Source organism: Vidua macroura, chromosome Z (assembly GCF_024509145.1).
Source record: "Vidua macroura isolate BioBank_ID:100142 chromosome Z, ASM2450914v1, whole genome shotgun sequence".
NCBI lineage: Eukaryota > Metazoa > Chordata > Aves > Passeriformes > Viduidae > Vidua > Vidua macroura.
Window position 1 is genome coordinate 30,587,983 of NC_071611.1, and position 18,458 is coordinate 30,606,440.

An 18,458-nucleotide genomic window follows, 5' to 3' on the forward strand; every position below is an offset into this window, starting at 1 on the left:
TATGCACAGTGTCAGTAGGCAAACATATGCTTTCAGTAAATTGTACAGCATCTAGCTAAATCCAGGACAAATGCATATGTCACTCCCTAAATCAAACACTCACTCTGTAATTTACAGTCTACTCCAAATTATAGCAATTCAACTAAAAGAGGAATTTGCCTTAGTACTTCTGAGTTTTTTTTGGTAGACATAATTAATGCCACATCATTTAATAGCTCAAGTTAATGCACTGCAGTTTATTTTTGCTTGTCAGTTTAATGTGATAATAGGCAAATATCTGATGAGAAGCAACTGAGTAATCTTGTGTTGCTTACCCTGTAGAAGAGAAGGCTCAGGAAGGACCTTATTGCCCTCTACAACTGCCTGAAAGGAGGGTGTAACCAGGTAATAAGAGGCAGGACAAAAGGAAATAGTCTCAAGTTGCACCAGGGGAAATTTAGATTGGCTATTTGGAAAAATATCTGCACAGAAAGGGTTGTCAAGCATGGCCCAGGGAAGTGGTGGTATCACTGTCCCTGGAAGTATTCAAAACACATGTGGATGTGGCACATGGGAACACGGTTTGGTGGTGACACAAAGGTAGTATGGTTCGACTTGATGATCTTAGAGACATTTTCCAACCTTAAGGATTCTTTGATTCTATGAAAGCAAGAAGTATCATCAAATAAGAGGCTCATAGTTTTAGTTAGGGTATTTTTCTTGAACAGTAATGACCCTTACTATGACGTATGACACACAGAAGAACACAGCATACTATTCCCAGGAACAGTTATGAAGTTCAAGAAAAATCTGAAGCCAAATTAAAAGATGAGGAGAGCAGCATTTCTGTCTGCTGTGCCTTAACCACCACCTCTATCACCACAGTGAGGATGAACCACATCACTCATTCAGCAGAGGCACATGCCTTTTCTGAGAGCAGCAACGAGTAAACTACTCAAAAAAAAAAAAAAAAAAATCTCCACAGAGCACCAGAATGAGTTAGCAGGAAGCAGTGTTCTAATTCTCTGCCCTGTCCATCCAATCCATACTGCTTGTGTTTCTCCAGGAAGGGTGTCCCACCCTAGGAGCTGAGTCATGGTTGCTCTTCAGAAACCTCCCACTCAGCTCAACATCTTCAAGTAGCCACAGTACAGAACTGGTCTTCTAAATTTCAGTGTGTCTTCTGGGAAAAAAAAAAAAATAGATCCGAAACAGAATTGGGCAGTCTACAGATGGAAGGACTACACTACATATTATCTGGATCCCTGTGCCCTACAAGTGCAGGTCAGTTGTAGAAAAGTTAGACCCCTCAAGGAGCTTTTAACTAGGCTTTAGTGTTGTTGATGTCTCTGAGACATTCAGGCTGCAGGTTAAGAAGGCAACAGGTATAGAAACCCCTAATTGTCATGCTGTTGATTGGACTTGGTTTGACAAAGGTTTTTTAGATCAAATATGAGAATAATTTATAAATTACAGGCCAATTTAGACAACTGTGGCTTGTGCATCAGTGCTAGGAGAGCCAGAATTAAAAGTGCCTGTCTCAGTCTGTGCAAGTAGATCCAAACGTGGTGTTCCTGATCACCTTTCTTCACTTGAGAACACTGCATACAACAGCACAAGGGCATTTGTGACAAAGCCAGCTCTGGTTCAACAAATACCATCAGTTTTGGCTCAGCTAGAGCTGAGCTAATTCTTGCAGTCTGCTCCCAGGTTCTGGGAAAGCACAAAGCAGTGGAGACTGTGTCCAACACAGACATGGAGATAACAGAACTCCAGAAATCCAGCCTTAGAAGGACAGCACGCTAAGCAGTTCCACAGAAGAAAGAACAGCTAGCTTTGACTTGGAGCCGTAACACCCTGCTAAAGCTCCACGTGGTATAAACAACATCTCTGCACCATGTCTCATTATGTTCTCTAATAGTAACATTATCCAAGCAGTAAACTACAATTATTCTGCTGTATGGGACCCCTAAACAAGTCAATGGGGAAAAAACCAAATCCTCCCATCTCTTACACAAGAACATACAGTTTTTCTGTTCCTGACCTCTGTTTTGTAATTTCACGCCATGAAAGACTGGTGAGGAATGGATGCCCTGGGTTAGGTATAATTTGTCTCTAATACAGTACTTAAATACCTCTTACAGTAAGAGTGTATGTTATCTTATTAATATCACAGCCTTTTCACTTTAAATTGTGTCTCTAGTGCCTCAGCTGAAATGTATCGTATTTATGGGCACTAAAACTTACATTAGTTACTTTATCCAAATTTACTGCAAAATGAAGTAGAGTTAGAACTTCAATTTAACCTGAAGCTGCACACAAAGTCCCTTGTACTTGCCTGAACTTAAGATTGCTTAGGATTTATATTGCTGTAAGATTTTATTGACTTTGAAGTGCAAACATAATTGTGGGCAAAGGGAAATAATATAGATTTTTATATAATTTCTACTGAAAGAAGTGTTAAAGTAATAACATTGAGCAAATTTAGTATTTGGTAGACTGACAACTCCAGAAATAAGATTATACAAAAAACTCCACTCTCTGAAGGGGAGGCAAAGGTACTTCTGGGGTTTGTTTGTCTTTTCTTAATCATAACTTCAAAGTCACATTTTTCATTGGTGATGCCTACAGTAAGGCTTTACATCCATATTAGGGGTGTGGAAAAATGATCAGGAACAATTGTGTTGTTGCCACTTGGTGACTTATCACTGATCTGCTGCTGTTAAAGTCCAAAGCTTCAGTCCTACACATCTTCAGTAGGAGTTCATGCTGTTTTAAGCAAATGCATTGTGTTTCTTATTCAAAACAGGAGGACATCTTACACCAACAGCATACCAAATCTGCCATGATTTCTATTGCTACTCTAAAATATGGCTGCAAGCAACAAAGAGCTTTCTGCTCCAAAACAGAAGTTCTGGTAAACTTGAATGCCCCAGATGCAAGTTTCAAGGGCCTATTTCACTAGACAAGCTCTGAGAAATAAAATAATCCTGGTAACAGAAACACAGGTCAGTGCATGCACACTGAATAGAACATTATTACCCTGACACTGTTACCTGAGTTTTTCCTGTTTCCATCCTTTTGTGTTTATCATTTTCATAATTTAGTATCATTCACTTCTTATGTCTGCTCCCATGTCAATTCTAATCACCTTCCTCTTTTCTTTTCCACTACATTTTTCTCCTAAACACACTATTTATATCCTCTTCCTCCCTAAGGCAGTCCATTTCTCTTCAGCTCCTACTGAGGAAATCTTGTACTCACCTGTTTTCTGTAAGCAGGCAGTTAAAATTGTGCTATCCCAAAGCTATGAAGAGAAATCCCACAGCAGACAATATAAACTGGCTGTGGTCAAACTCTGCTGAGTCCCTGGCAGTAATGTGAATTCAGACAAAATTAATCTGCATCTGTGAGGACCATGCTATCATCCCAATCTCCACGCCAGGGAGAATTAGTTTAAAAATACAGTAAATACAAAGGTACACCTGTAGAACCATAGAATTATATAATGGCTTGGGTTGGAAGGGACATTAAAAATTATCTAGTTCCAACCCCCTTCCATGGGCACAGACACCTTCCACTAGACCTGGTTAGTCAAAGCTCCATCCAGACAGGTCTCGAACACTTCCATGGATGGGGCATCCACCACTCCTCTGAGCAACCTGTTTCACCACCCTCATAGCAAAGAATTTCTTCCTAATATCTAATGTGAATCTACCCTATTTTAGTTTGAACATATTTTCCCTTATCCTTTGACTAGATGCCCATGTAAAATGTCTCTCTTCATCTCTCCTACAGGCTTCCTTCAGGTACTGGAAATCTCTGGTTAGATCATCCTGAAGACTTCTCTTTTCTGGGCTGAACAATCCCAATCCTGGGAGGTTCTCCATGACTCTAATCAACTTTGTGACCTCCTCTGGATGTGTTCCAACAGATCTATGTGTCCTTCCTGTGCTGGGACCCCAAAGCTGATGCAGCACTGCAGGTGGGGTCTCACCAGAGCAGAGCAGAGCAGAGCAGAGCAGAGCAGAGCAGAGCAGAGCAGTGGAATCCCCTCTCTGGCCCAGGACACATGTGGCTCTCTGGGCTGTGAGTGCCATGGCTGGGTCATGTCCAACCTCTCATCCCCCAGCCCCCCCAAGTCTTTCTGGCCAGGGCTGCTCTGATCTGCCCATCCCCAGCCTGGCTTGATACCGGCTGACCTAAGCACTGCACCAGCACTTGGTCTTGTTAAACCCTTTGAAGTTCCAATGAGCCACTTGTCAAGCTTGTCCAGGTCCCTCTGGATGACATCCCATCCTTCAGGTGTGTCAACAGCATCACTCAACTTGGGGTCATCTGCAAATCTGCTGAGGGTGCACTTGACCCCTCTGTGCCATTAAAGAAGATACTAAATAACACTTGTCTCACTATGAACCTCTGATGGTCACCACTTTTCACTGATGTCCATTGGGACTGACCAGCTGACCACTACCCACTGGATCCAACTAATTCCTTATCCACCAAACACTCCTCCTATTGAGTTCTTCTCTCCAGCTTAGAAGGATGTTGTGAGGGACTGTGTCAAAGGCGTTACAGAAGTCAGATAAATTGCAGCCACAGCCCTCCCCTTTTCCACTAATGTGGAAAAGTCACTCCATCATAGAAGGGCATTGGGCTGGTTAGGGAGGACTTGCCCTTGGTGAAGCTAAGCTGGCTGTCCTGTCCTCTCTGTCCTCCATTTGCCTTAGCACAGCTTCCAGGATGATCTGTTCCATCATCTTCCCAGGCATAGAAGTGAGGCTGACAGGTTGGCAGGTTCCAGGGTCTTCCTTTCTATCCTTTTCTAAGATTGGTACCATGTTTCCCTTTTTCTAGTCATCTGGGACTTCACCTGACTGCCATCACTATCTTCCTCAAGTGCCAGTTGAAGCAAATAAAGAATATTTCTGAAAGCTTGAGAAAACCTTCTCAATTTCTACCTACCACTTCAAAGTCTTCCAAGATTTAGGGCCAGCAGAATTCTCCAATGACACTGAGTTTTATTTAGTTGCAGCCTGTGACTAATTTGCATATTATATATGTCTGTAAAGGTAATGCAGCATATTAACAATGGCCTAAGAAATACACATTGAAGATAACTCTGTTTAAGAAAAAAAGCTTTGGTAAATAGAATAGGAAGATGCCTAACATAGTGGTCAGTTAGGAGCAGCATCCTGGAATCCTTCACAATAAAAAAAGGTTAAAAATAAAGTATAGAAATAGAACAGCCTCTCAAGTGGTCTGCAAGGTCTAAGTGTTCTATACTACTCTAATGTTATTTCAAAATAGTGAAGAAGTGACTCAACACACTAAAACCGGTAAGTTTCTAAAGCTGGTTTCTGTCACTATTTTTCTATTTACAAAGAGATTTTGCATAAAGTGCAAAGAAAAATAATTCCACTCAATGCCTGTGGGCAATAAGACATTAAAGATTTCATTATATCTTTGGTGCTTAAGTCCCACTTATATGCTCATATATTAAAACAAGAGCCTTGAGCCCCAGAGATCATGCTGTCATGAAAAACAGTTGACATCCTCATCTCAAATTAAGGTAAATATCTTCCTTGCTGTTTTACAAATGGGACGAGCCAACATTGCTGGTTTTTGTTGAGATGCATATGCTCATGGCTGGGCATATATGATGTCTCCAATTTAAAATTTTTTGGATAATTTAGGGTTCATCTGTCTCGAATTGTGCAAGTTCATCTTAAAAATGGGACAAAATGGTTCTGTTCTTCATTCTTCAATCTCAGGGCAGATTTTGTGAGCAAATTACACCTTAAACATTACAAGATTGGATTACTCCTTCCACAATTAATTTGCCAGCTGTAGGTTGTCAAGGCAGAAAGTCTTTTCAAATTCTGCCATTCCCCAAATTAGTCCTCCCTTTACAAGAAATCAAAATAAAACACGACCCCATCTCTCTTGAAGAGGTCCTCACCTCCTTCTGGTCTTGCTCCTGACATATCCTTATTTAGATATCTCTCCTTCCTCATGACAGAGTATCTGTAAGACCCCTCCAGTCTGTGGAAATTCATATCCTCTTCTTATTATGGGTCTATCCAGTCTCCAACCTAAACACTGGCCAGTAGACCAGAACTCTGCTCTAGACCATGAAAAATCCTGTTTCTTTTACACATCCAGTAACATTAGGATCCACTGAGTTTCACCATTTTATCTTCCTTGAGAGAAAGGAAGAGAAAGAGACTGTCACACAGAAAGAGACACAGAAAGAGACTGTCAAATTTTGAGGGATCTTAGCAGTATGCATAAATACCCAACAAGAGAGATGAAGAAAAGGGAGCTGAATTCCTCTCAGGCATGCACACTGACAGCACAAGAAGCAGTGGACAAAAACTGAAACATGAAATTTTGTTTGAGCACAAGATGTGAGAGTGGGCAGAGACTGCCTAGCAGGCTGTGGAGCCTTCATCTGTGGACATACTCAAGAACCAACTGAACATGGTTCTGGGCAATCTGCTGATTGCCTTTAGCAGGAGGGTAAACTATATGACCTCAAGAGAATATTCTAACCTAGACAATTATGTGAAATCTCATTTCCAGCTGTGTGAGCTTGTTCAAATGCTCTCCCTCAACAATAGGACCCTCTAGATTTCCATTTCACAAGCCCCAAGCAAAACATGACACACAAGGGCTGATTCTGAACCATCTGTCATAAGGTAGATCAGCATTTTCTAGCTCTAGAGCTTCATCCATCTTTGTGTTGCTACTTGTGTTGGTTCTGCACAGCCTGTTTTTTGGTACTGGGGAGCCACAGAGGTGGCTTCTCCGAGAAACTGCCAGAAGCTTCCACCGTGTCCAGCAGAGTCAATCCCAAATGGCTCTGAGGATGGATATGCTGCTGGCCAAGGCTGGGCTAATTAGAGATGATGGCAACACCTCTGTGATAACATATTTAAGAAGAAAGCAAAACAAAAGTAGTAGTGCAGTTTTAATTCCAGACAGAGGAGGAGGTGAGAACATGTGATGGAAACAATATGGAGACTCCAAAGTCAGTGGAGAAGGAGGGGCAGGAGGTGCTCCAGGCACTGGAGCCGAGATTCCTCTGCAGGCTGTGGTGAGACGCTGGTGAAGCAGCTGTGCCCCTGCAGCCCGTGGGGATCCATGGGGGATGCAGAGATCCACCCACAGCCCATGGGGGAGGTGCCCACACCAGAGCAGGTGGATGCCTAGAAGAGGCTGTGATCCAGTGGGAGACCAGCTGGAGAGAGGGGGCCCTGCTCCCAGGCTGGAGCAGCCTGTCCTTGGAGGACTGCACCCCGTGGAAGAGTGACCCATGTCACAGCAGTTTTGGGTGGACTGACTGCCCATGGGAGGGACTCAGGTTGCAGCAGTTTTGGCAGGACTACTGCTCATGAGATTAGAAGATGCTGCTTGTGAGGTTGGAACCACGCTGGAGAAATTCACAGAGAACTGTGTCCCGTGGGAGGGACCCCACGGTGCAGCAAGGGAAGGACTCCTCTCCCTGAGCAGTGGAAAAAAGCCTCAAGTGATGAACTGACCAAAATCCCCATGCCATGTCTCTCTGCACTGGTGGTCGGAAGGAGGGAGGGGTTGGGGGGAAAAAGTGTTTTTAAGGGCTTATTTTATTTCTCATTATCCCCTCTGATTTTGTTAGTAATAAACTCACTTTGTACCTCTAAGTCGAGCCTGTTTTGCCCTTAGAGTGTTTTCTCAGGTCCTTATCTCAACTCACAAACCCTTTGTTAAATGTTCCTCTCCTCTGCCCAGCTTTGGCAGCCTGGCCAGTGACAAACTGCAACACTACTCCACCCTGCTCAGTTACATTCTTGACATTTCTATTTCACTGGCAGTTTTATTCATCAGCGCTCCGAAACCATCTATAAAGTTTGTCCTAATACAGAAACTTTGTGGACTCTTTCTTCAGCCAGGCTGAAAATGGCTTATTCACTCTCTTCATTACTGCCTGTTACTTGGATGTTAGCATTTCACATCTGACTGCACCACCACCCAGCCTCCCCAGGAGCCTCTGTGCTGCAGCCTTCCGAAAGACCAACTCCTCCCATGTGTTTTACACTGTGCTTGCAGAACCTCAAGAAAGAGGCTAAGATAAATTTGTTGATTTCTTCACATGTACTTCAGTAGGTAGAGGATGAAAAGGAACTTCTGTGGAGCAGAACAATTCTGCTTGCAGGGCTCTCAGATTCTCAAGAGAAAGACAATAATACATCAAAATGTTTCAACAAATGAGTACACCTAGATGAGGACTCTTGGGATCCAGGGTCTATCCACACATGAGGCATTACAGTATCATTAAATAAAATGATTAAATAGCTTTAAAGTCAGATAGGAGAATGTGGGACCACTTCATTCACCCACAGATGTTGGACAAACCAATCTGCATCCTTTATTCCACACCACAGTGCTTGACAGCCAGCATATAAGGATTTCATTTATGTATTTAAGAACTGAAAAACACAAGTGCTTTTGAAACAGCAGGTACTCGCTACAGATGTAATAAACCAAAAAGCTACACCTGGTAGTGTAAACTGTGGGAAAATACACAGCAGAGCATTTCAACAGCTGAATAAGGTGAAAAGCTTTTGTGCATGTAGCTTATGCCTATAAGCTTCCTTGCATACCTCCCTAATATTTAAAGTTTGGTTGGTGAAGCATCAGGGTGAAGGTACAGTCTCTAGTCCCTTGAAAGCTCAGTTAGTCAGTAGTCATTCCCACAATCCAGATGTATGAGAATCACTAGTTTTTCTCAGTATCCTATAAAAAAATCTATAAGATATCTTTGTCATTTTAGTTTTAAAAAATCAAATTGTAACAATTAATAAATAGATTATTGCCATCAAAATAAAGACTACTTGGTTTAAAATACTTCTGAAATTACTCATGGTGTATTTTTAAAACACTGCCATGCAACAAAATAACAAGGTGTACACTTTCTTTGCTCAGAATTTATCTATCAGCAATTTCCATTTTCTCAAAATGGTAAGTTTTTGGGTATTTATCTATATTGTATGACTGATTCAACTGTTTCCTGAAACACTAATGAAACATTCTAAGTTTAAAGCACAACTACCATCTATCAGACAGGCCCCACAATGTTCTGCTACTTTCCCTGATTAACACCAAATATTGTGCTGATGCAAATATTAGAAAAACAAATGTATCTTCTGGGTCAAATATTCGCATTACCTAAACATTTTCCATCTGTTTTTAAATGCTGCTTTAATAATAATTTTTGCTGGTTAAAATTCCAGTAGGAGGGGATGACAACCTGCAGCCACAGTAAACATGACTAATTTTTTGTCATCATATTATGCAGTATCTCTTTATTAGCATTACACTCCATTATAGAATTGGGTAAGTTTAATCTAAAAACTGAAAACATTCATACTACCTAATATGCACATTCAGCAAATGGTTTTATCTAAGAATATTTACTGTGAATGTATTGGGCTTTTCACAGTTTTAGAAGTGACAGCTTGACTTCAAAATTGGCTTGTATTTTATTAAAAGCAGGTTAAGAAGTCTTAAAAAGGAGAGAAATACTGAATGAAACCTTAGGTCAAGTAATACGCTTCTGTTGAGCATTTTCCCTTTTTCAGAAAGGGAGTGAAAAGTCTACTGCTTGCACAACTCCAGCCCAGGTAAACTTCACCACCTGCCAACATCCACTGCTTACTTCAGAAATGACACATGTATTGATGTGGGTTGTGATCTTATTCCCTGTAATCAACTTCTAAGAGGCATGTTTTAGTTACATTTATGTATTGCTGGTTTGCAACAAATTATTTTAATCCTTTTCCCTTCATTTTAGACCAAAACTGATCACCCATTCTGTGTAAATTTGAAAACTAACTCCTTCATAATCAGTATCTTCAAGCATGCCATATAAACCAGATATATACCAGACGTAGACCAGTGCAGTAGTACACAGAGCCTAACAAACTGCTGCCTGGCCACTGTGAGAAGCAGAGGATGTAACATTATGAATATCCAATTTTATTTTTAAGGGGGTTGTCTCCAGTTGATTTGATTTCATTTTCCCAAGAGTCAGCAAAATATGTTATGAACAAGCTATTGAACCTTATGGAATGTTTTTACAGAAGTAGTCAAATCTGGCTACCTGGTAATTAGTCAGATTATTAATCATAGTTAGCAGTAAGATGGAAATTGTGTTAGTAGTAATTTATTTTTTGAAGTGGCAGCATTGAAGCAAGACAAATAAATGAAGATGTGGCATGTTCACTGTTCTAACACTGTGAGCTGCAATTTAGGAGCATTACTAGAGTTTGGAATTGAATAAAAATAAGGAAAAAAGTCAAGCATACTAAACAGTATTGAATATTAATTGCAATCTGGTATCTGTATTAATATGATGTAAAGAAGTGATTTTATCATTGCTGAATCATCAGAGAAAAGATTGTATCTGTTACAATTTGTAGCTACAAGCTGTGATTCTGTTCAGGACTTCAGCCTTCACTCCAGATACCCTGGCAGAACAAGTCTGAACACCTGACTTTCCCTCCTGCAAATCCTCTGAGGCTTAGAATCATCAAATCATAGAATGGTTTGGGTTGGAAGGGACCTTAAAACCATATAGTTCCAATCCCTCTGCTATAGGTTGACACCTTCCACTAGACTAGGGTGCTCAGAGTCCCATTTAAAATAGTCTCAGTAATTTAGGGTAAACACACTGGGAAAAGCTGATGAGTTATTTGTGTATGCAAAGATCCTGAGGAGAAAGAAGTAGACACAAATGACCTGCATGGCGTGTTCTTCTCTGGAATCATGGAACCCCTTCTCAGTGAAGGCACAGTGGGCAGAACACCCCCTGCCCATCTGTCAGCTATGCTGCAAGGAGTCACTTTCCTGGCAAGGAGTGGAGCTCTCTCCATCAGCTCTGCCCATGAGGGCTGCTGGGACAGGCACCCCACACTGCCTCTGCACCTCCTGGGACACGGCCATGGCTGAGGTCTCAAGCACACAGCCTGATACCACCACTTGCTTACAAATGATGCAAAATCCTCCACCACTTCAATGCAGGGAGGGTGGGAGGCCATGGCCTCACTGCTGGCATGGCAAAGAGCACTGCAAGAACACAAGACCATGCCCACAGGTTATGTAACCTGGAAACATCCTTGGAAGTTATTCCAGTTGTATTTTTCATGAGACAAATACCTCAACTGTTAAATAGAAATAAGTTACAGTTTGGATAAATTGTATTGGATAAAAAACTGAAAAAGATTTAACAGATTGCAAAGACAGAACATGAGTTATGAACACTTCAGTTAGGCGAGGGGCCTAAAATGGTGATCATTGATACACCAAAGCTAATGTTTTGAAGGTGGAACAGCAAAATTAATCCTCTCATTTAACTTATCAGAAGCAGAAAGTTTTTCTTCACCTTAATCATTGCCTTTTCTGAAAAGTAAACTGATAGCATTTTTAAGTATTCAGGGTGCTGTAGGGAAAAAAAAAAACAACAAAAAAAAGCTAATTTAAATTACTTCCATCTTGAAAATCAAAGCCAAGAAAATAAGAAAACCCAAAATCCTTCCTTATTGTATTTTACTGCTTTGGTGTCAGGCTAATTGCCATATTTGGTTTCTGTTCTTTCCCTAGAGACCAAAGTTAAAGATTTCACCATCAAATTCAAAAAGGGCTATAGCTTGCTGCAGTCCCAATCCATATTCTTCCAGTGAAAATTTAACCCCATGTGTAAGGGTTTAATATATAATGACAGTATGCAATAGTTTTTCTGCTGTTTCAAGCTGAAATTTCTCCACTTTGAGTACCAGATTGTTGCTGGTTGCAGACAGGCACTTGTTTGGCATTGTGCTCATTGACAATAGCTGTCATATAAACAGTTATGATAATGATTGTTTTCAATTATAGTCCAAGCCTCAGAGAAAAGTCTTCCAAGATCACAAGCCAAACATCTAGTAATAAATTTAACTTGTTCCCTAATGCATATGAAAATAAACATATACGATTATACAGAGACATTAATCAGAAAGTCAATCACAACTTCTTGTGCTGTTATTAGCTGAAAGTATGTCCATCATTCTTGACAGAGTCTCAGTCACCATCATGCATTAACATAAACTGCAGTTAACACTCCACCACACGAGGTAATGGGGGTGGAGTTGCTCTGAGAATGATGCAGGCAGGTCTGCCTCAGCCACGATGAGAGATCTGACCTGTGAGATGCTGCATGGGGAGCTGGGTGGCTTGGCCACACAGTAGAGAGCAGCCTTTAGGCCAGGGATGGACTAGAGCAGGTGGGACCTGCCTCCCTCTGAAACTTCAGGGAGTGCCATTTGGCACTGCACAAGGGATTTTGCAGATCATTGAAAGGGCAGTACTGCTTGCTGCCAGGATGTGTTTCTGTACACCAGGTGGTCATGCCAGGTGGGGTCAAAGCTAGCAAAGGAGACCAGATCTGCACAGATTTTATACTGAGCTAAAAGCTTAGGGTGTCTGCAGATTAACTGTGCAACAAATCCAAACTTAGTCAAAAGCCACCTGGTTCTTCTAATTGTGGTTCACAACTGAATGGGACCATCAGCACACTGAGTCTCCTCCCTTGCAAGTAGCAAATGTAACCTGATAAACCTCTTAATTATGAGATGATGATGGTGGATGATTGAGGAAATGACATACATGTAACATACAAACGAAGAGTAGCAATTCTCCTGGCAATCCTCCCTATGACAAGGTAAAATGCAGGAAACAATGAGCTGAGTTCTCACACAACTTCTCCTGACAGATGCTGGCAGCAGGGGACAGGGGAGGTTTCATATTCAGAACTGTGAGAGCCCCAGTTAGTCTCTAACACTAATGTCCAAGGAGGAAAGATGAGCCTTCCTCTACGAACAGAGGGAAGGTTTCAAAAAAGATTACTCCCCAAAAGATCAGTAAAAAAGACTCATATTTTTAAAAGCATCTGGTAATCTGGTAAGATTGTCAAAAGCTTGTAGGTGTCTTTAAACAGCTAATCCCCTCTGGAAAAAAAATATCTGATTTAATAGCTAAATCATCCCTTAGTGAGGCAAAGTTAATTTCAACTTTGTAGGTGGGAAGATCAGTACTTAAAAGGAAAAATCTGAAAATGGAAATCAGCATTTTCTTCTCTATTGTGGCTGGAATTGCCACTTCCACCTGCAAAGTACACAAGACAAAGGCACACAGAAAGGAGGAGCTTTACTCTGCAGGTAACTAATAAATAATTGAAAGTAAGCCCCTTGTTTTAGAACAGGAATATTTCTGTTCACAGTCTTACAGCTTTTCTAAATCCTTCTGTTTGTAAGGTGGAACATACAGTCTAAAAAGAGCAATAGAAAGGGAGAAAGTTACAGATCTACAGAATTAAAGAAAGCAATTCCTGATGCTGAATTATAGTGCTGAATTAACAAATGCTTCCCTTTAATATACATTAGTAAGTTCCCTCAGACATCTGATTTTATGACATACCTTTGTGAACCAAAAGCATGGTTAAGGGTACTAAAAAATGGTACTACCTAGGGCAGCATATACCATGTTAGGAATCATGGAAATGTTATCTTAATGATAGAAGCCTTAATTAACCTTTTATCATAAAAAAAAAAAAAAATCAAAAGAACATAGTTTAGGAGCAACAGCAGAAACTTTATTATTTTGTCACAAGTTATTTTCATCTTTCATTAGACTCATCCATACAAGACCAAAGGCTAGAGTTCTTTCGTATTTTTGAAATAAAAATTTGACATAGAAAATCTTTTTTCTGCTTATTTAGAAGCCTTGTAAAAATTCTTGTAGCTGGGCAACTATTTCTGTATCCACAGTTTCCATAAGGCCATGAAAACCTTGTTCTCCCAGTAATTCCTGCTGTGCCTTTAACTTCTCATAGATGAACTGCTGCAATGACACAGTATGTACTGGGTCCTTCAGTGCAAGCTGTAGAAAACATGTAGAATAAAAATATATAACAATGCAAAAAAATACGCTATGACTTACGCATACAACCTCAACTCAGGAAAGAAATCTACTTTTATTTTCTTTGTACTTACTTGAGAAACAAGAGGAAACACTTGTGCAAAACAAAGATCAAATTAATTATTATCAAGGCAGATATCAGTTTTAAACTATTTGAAACAGTCTCAAATCATGAATCTTACACTTTGTTCTAAGGTTTAATGCTTCTACAAGATAAAATAATTTCAAAGCTACTTTATTAGTTACTGTTGAACGAGGTTCCTGTAACTCTTAAAAATCAGATCAGATCTTACCGAGGATTTTATAGTGATGGCATGCACTATGGTCAGTTTTATTTTACTAGCAAGAAAACAAAACACTGAAAAAGTCAAACTTGTTTAGACTAAATAACAAACAAAATAAACTGTCCATATGTATAAAGAATAGCCACACTTAGTACTGACACCTGTAGACCTCATAAATCCAGCTGGATTATACAATTTTTTTTTTTTTGGGCAGGGAAGGACAGGTTATTTGTCACTATTTTCCCACATTAGCTGCCTTTTAATAGCAAAAACAGGTAAAAGAAGAGGCTACCCTGACAGAGGATGTATTGCTAATTTTAGTGTCAGCAGACACATGGGCAGGCTCAGGGCATTGACAGTTATGCCACATTTCTCCCTCAGTCTACCAGGCTGGACGAAAGGGGATGGGGATGGGGACATCTGGTGCTTGCTGTATTATAAAGAAGTAGGATGTTGAAATCAATGGCAATTAATGTAGACCTGTGATCTGTTCATCTTAGTGTCAAACCCAAACAACAATACTGTTTATGCTGGAAGGTAAGCTATATAAGCTATTTTGCTGTTTCAAGGTAAGACTTGAAAATTTTATTACCTATTATTGCCATTACACACTTTAGAAGGGGGAAGTAATTGCAGTAACAGTTTGGTACTCTGTAGGAGGAGGTTTTTTCAGTAAATGTAATTTGAATCTGTAGAATATAATAGACTTTTCTAACAAAATTTCTAAATCACAACTACTTTAATCAATATTTGCTGAAGTTAGTAGCATTTTTTTCCTGCTTTGCCACGCAAAGAATCTGCCAGTTTCTGAATGATTTGCATTTGTTCACCTAAAACAGTAATTTGGGGCATAAAATGCATTTATAGTCAGTTTCTGTGAGTTCATAGCTCTGAATAGTTATGTATAAAATTACTCTAGGGAATTTTGCACAGAAAAAACAAGTATTTAAATATAAGTGATCATCCTTGTGACCCTGACCAAAGCCACTCAATCACACTATCTACAACTAGGATGGGAGAGAAAATATAATGAAAGGCTTATGGGCTGAGGTAAGATCAGGGAGTGATCAGGTAAGATCACTCACCAGTTTCTCACATGAGCAAAACAGATTTAACTCAGAAAAATTATTTTACCACCAACCAGATCAGGGTAGGGTAATAAGAAACAAAACAATCATAAAACACCTTCCTTCTTCCTGGGCTCAACTTTAACCCTAAATTCTCTACCTCCTCAGGAGCAGCTTGATGGACAAGGGCATGGGGATTGCAGTCATTTTATCACATGTTGCCTGCTAGAAGCATCACCAACCATCTGTAAGTAAATGTGACTTAAAGAGTCTTCAGACTTAATTAAGGAGTTAATACACTAACTTGTTTTCATTCAGATAGTCACATCAAAAGTATTTCAAGTAAATGAAAGAGTTTCCTACAACAAAAAGAAGCTGATTTTCTTTTGCTCTACTGATTTGGAGCTTGTATTCAGAACTAACAAAACAAATTAAATAGTTTGATATAATGAGTTTGTCAACAATATTTGACAGACAGCTGCAGTCTTCACTGACTAAGCAAACAAAATCATAAGTTTGGAAGAACAGTAAGCATAGCTGGCGAAGGACTATATATTAAGTATGTATGCTGAGTTCCTAGGTGTGTGGCCATAGCTGTTTTATTGAAATGTGCCTGATTCTGGTAAGACAAAACAAATCTATTTTCCAGTTAAAAAAAAATCCTAGTAAATTCCAATTGCTTCTTAGTCAAAACAGCTACAGACAGGAAACAAAAATTTGGCAAGTAATTGATTATCAAAATGTGCTTTATGATGCTTAGTGAAAACATGGATTTGACTAGTTTTTCGATCTTGTTACTTTACAAATTGATCTTGAAACTGCATACAGGTTGCCCACCTTGGGGCTGGACTGAAGAAACCAATCTTCCACCTCACTGGCTGTGAACACGGGCTTGAAGCAGACAAACAATTCAGAGGTTTTGCTGATTCCCTTTAGGTTGTTCTTGATTTTCTTAGCACATTATATATTTATTCCCTCTTTTATTTTACCAGCAGTACCAGCTACCGTTTTCTAATTTTCTAGTTTTCTAAGTTTCATGTAAGTGTGCACTGGTACTCCTTCAGAGAGGAAGAAACTTCCATCACACGTAGGTAGGAATGGGCCCAGGTAATGTTTTGGTTTTAATCCAGTTTCTAAAATCAAATGCTAGCAGTGCTTTCAAAGCCCTGATTAAAAATTGTGATTATCATCTGACACTTCTGCTACTATCTGACACTTCTGCTACTAGTGTCCTGCCCAAGGACCTGTACAATTCTGAAGTAAATAGCCAAGTGCCATGTCTCAATTTCTGCACCATCTGCAAAGCTATATATCAAACTATTTCAGTGGGGATTCAGAATGAATTTACAGCAAACATTCATAACAACTATAGTTCATTAGCTTACACAGCTGCAAGAAATTACAAAAGAATAAGAATACAGTGTATATTAAAGTTAGCTGAAAAAATTACAGCATAGAAGGCTAAGTCAGAAATATATCAGGAAAAATTAACTAAATATAAGAATGAGAAGACTAAAATAGGCGGCTATTCTTACAAAGAAGGCTTGAAAGGAGAAAAGCAAAGGATTTCCATAATGCTTAGGAATCTAGAAAACACAACAACCATGGAAATAGTTAAATTTAAACTATGAGATTCAAAACAAAAATAAAGTTTTGATATTCATGTATGATAATTTATTCTCTATAAACTTTGCAAGAAAACAAAGGCTGAAAATGTGTTTAAGCTTAATATTAAAGAGAAGACAAGGTACAAAGCTCAAGCAACTCCTTAGGGAAAAAGGAAAGTAATATGCAAAGGAAGATAAATGTAAAGGAAGATAGATGCAAGGGAAGTAAACCAAGACCTTTGATGTGGTGCTATTAGTTTGGTGAAAGGCTCCTCCTTATCAAAGCACATTTGTCATTATTCAAATGACCATTGACACTCTATTGCATGTGACCCCAGAACAGTTCCCTCACTCTGTGTTCATCAGCAGCATATTGGTGTGTTGTAAATTTAATGATACAGTATAATTCAATGTGCCCTGCTTTTCATTTTGCCTGACGTATCTGCACTAAAGGTAGCCCATTACAAATCTAACAAGTCTAAATTCCTCAACACATATCCAAACTATTGAAGTTAACTTGCAACAGAAAAATTAAGGTCTGACACAATGCTATTAAAACTTTAGTCAGACAGCAATGTAGTCTGAGTATACTCAAAATTAAGAACATAAAAGTATTGTAGATTAAAATTAACTTTTGCTGTTTAAATCTGATAAACAAAACATGTCTCTCTCACTGTTGATCTATAGACATATTGATCCCTATTGATAATGATATACACATATATATCTATATTGAGAGATTATACAAAACCACTAAGAATAACAGCTAGAATTTTAGCCCACAAGCAAGAAGGAAATTTAACAGTCTAGAGATGCTTTTAAGAGTAACAGTTACAGAACTGTGTAATACATTTTTTAGGATCACAGAAAATGATATTTCTGCATATTGTTTAAATCTGAAATTGCAAGACACTAGAAATTTGTCTTAAGGCATTTCTAATAGCAGAAGAATATGGAAAGATTTACATTTTTTTAAAAAAGACATATTGTATTGCTTTTATATTTATTAGTATGTAAAAGAAAAGTTGCATAAGTATACAGTGGCTTTTTTCTGAGAGTTCTTCACACTAGAAAAAAATTCTGTACAGGCACATTAATTCTTTTAAATATGAGAAATTTGGCCTGCCATGACATTTCAATTAAGTGTAGCTTGCTGCTTTTTTCAGTAAATTCCTTCTGTATTGTGTTAGTATTGTAATGCCCAGGTTTTGTGAACAGATGATGTTTATTTTGATAACAGTTACCAAGATGCAAAAATCAAGCAGAAGTATAAGTGTTGTGGTTACAAGGTTTGGCATTAAAATTCCTATTTTTGGTTCAAAACAAATTTTCCAAGAACAACAGATCAACCAAACCTAAATATAATTTAGTGTGACAGAAGTGAAGCACATAATCAGGTCTGTGACTGAATAACAGATCTAAAACTTACAATTTTTTTCCTTTTGTCTTGCTCTGTGGGAGGTTCCTCATCTTCTGTAGCCTTGGGCTCTTCAAAATGAGACATTAACATGCAGCTAAAAATGGGA

At 39.1% G+C, this 18,458-nt stretch overlaps 1 protein-coding gene across 2 annotated transcripts in view; it reads right to left on the reverse strand.

The window, feature by feature from the left end:
• Positions 1–13,626: 13,626 nt before the first annotated feature.
• The window catches only part of IPO11 (importin 11), a 79,435-nt gene continuing 74,603 nt past the window's right edge, over positions 13,627–18,458 (reverse strand). For both annotated transcript variants that reach the window (XM_054003093.1, XM_054003094.1), the window contains exons 31-32: positions 18,362–18,446; positions 13,627–13,935 (exon numbers count right to left, since the gene is read on the reverse strand). In XM_054003093.1, coding sequence (XP_053859068.1) covers positions 13,771–13,935; positions 18,362–18,446 — 250 coding nt within the window. In that variant the 3' untranslated portion in view covers positions 13,627–13,770. The remainder of the gene's footprint in view (positions 13,936–18,361; positions 18,447–18,458) is intronic.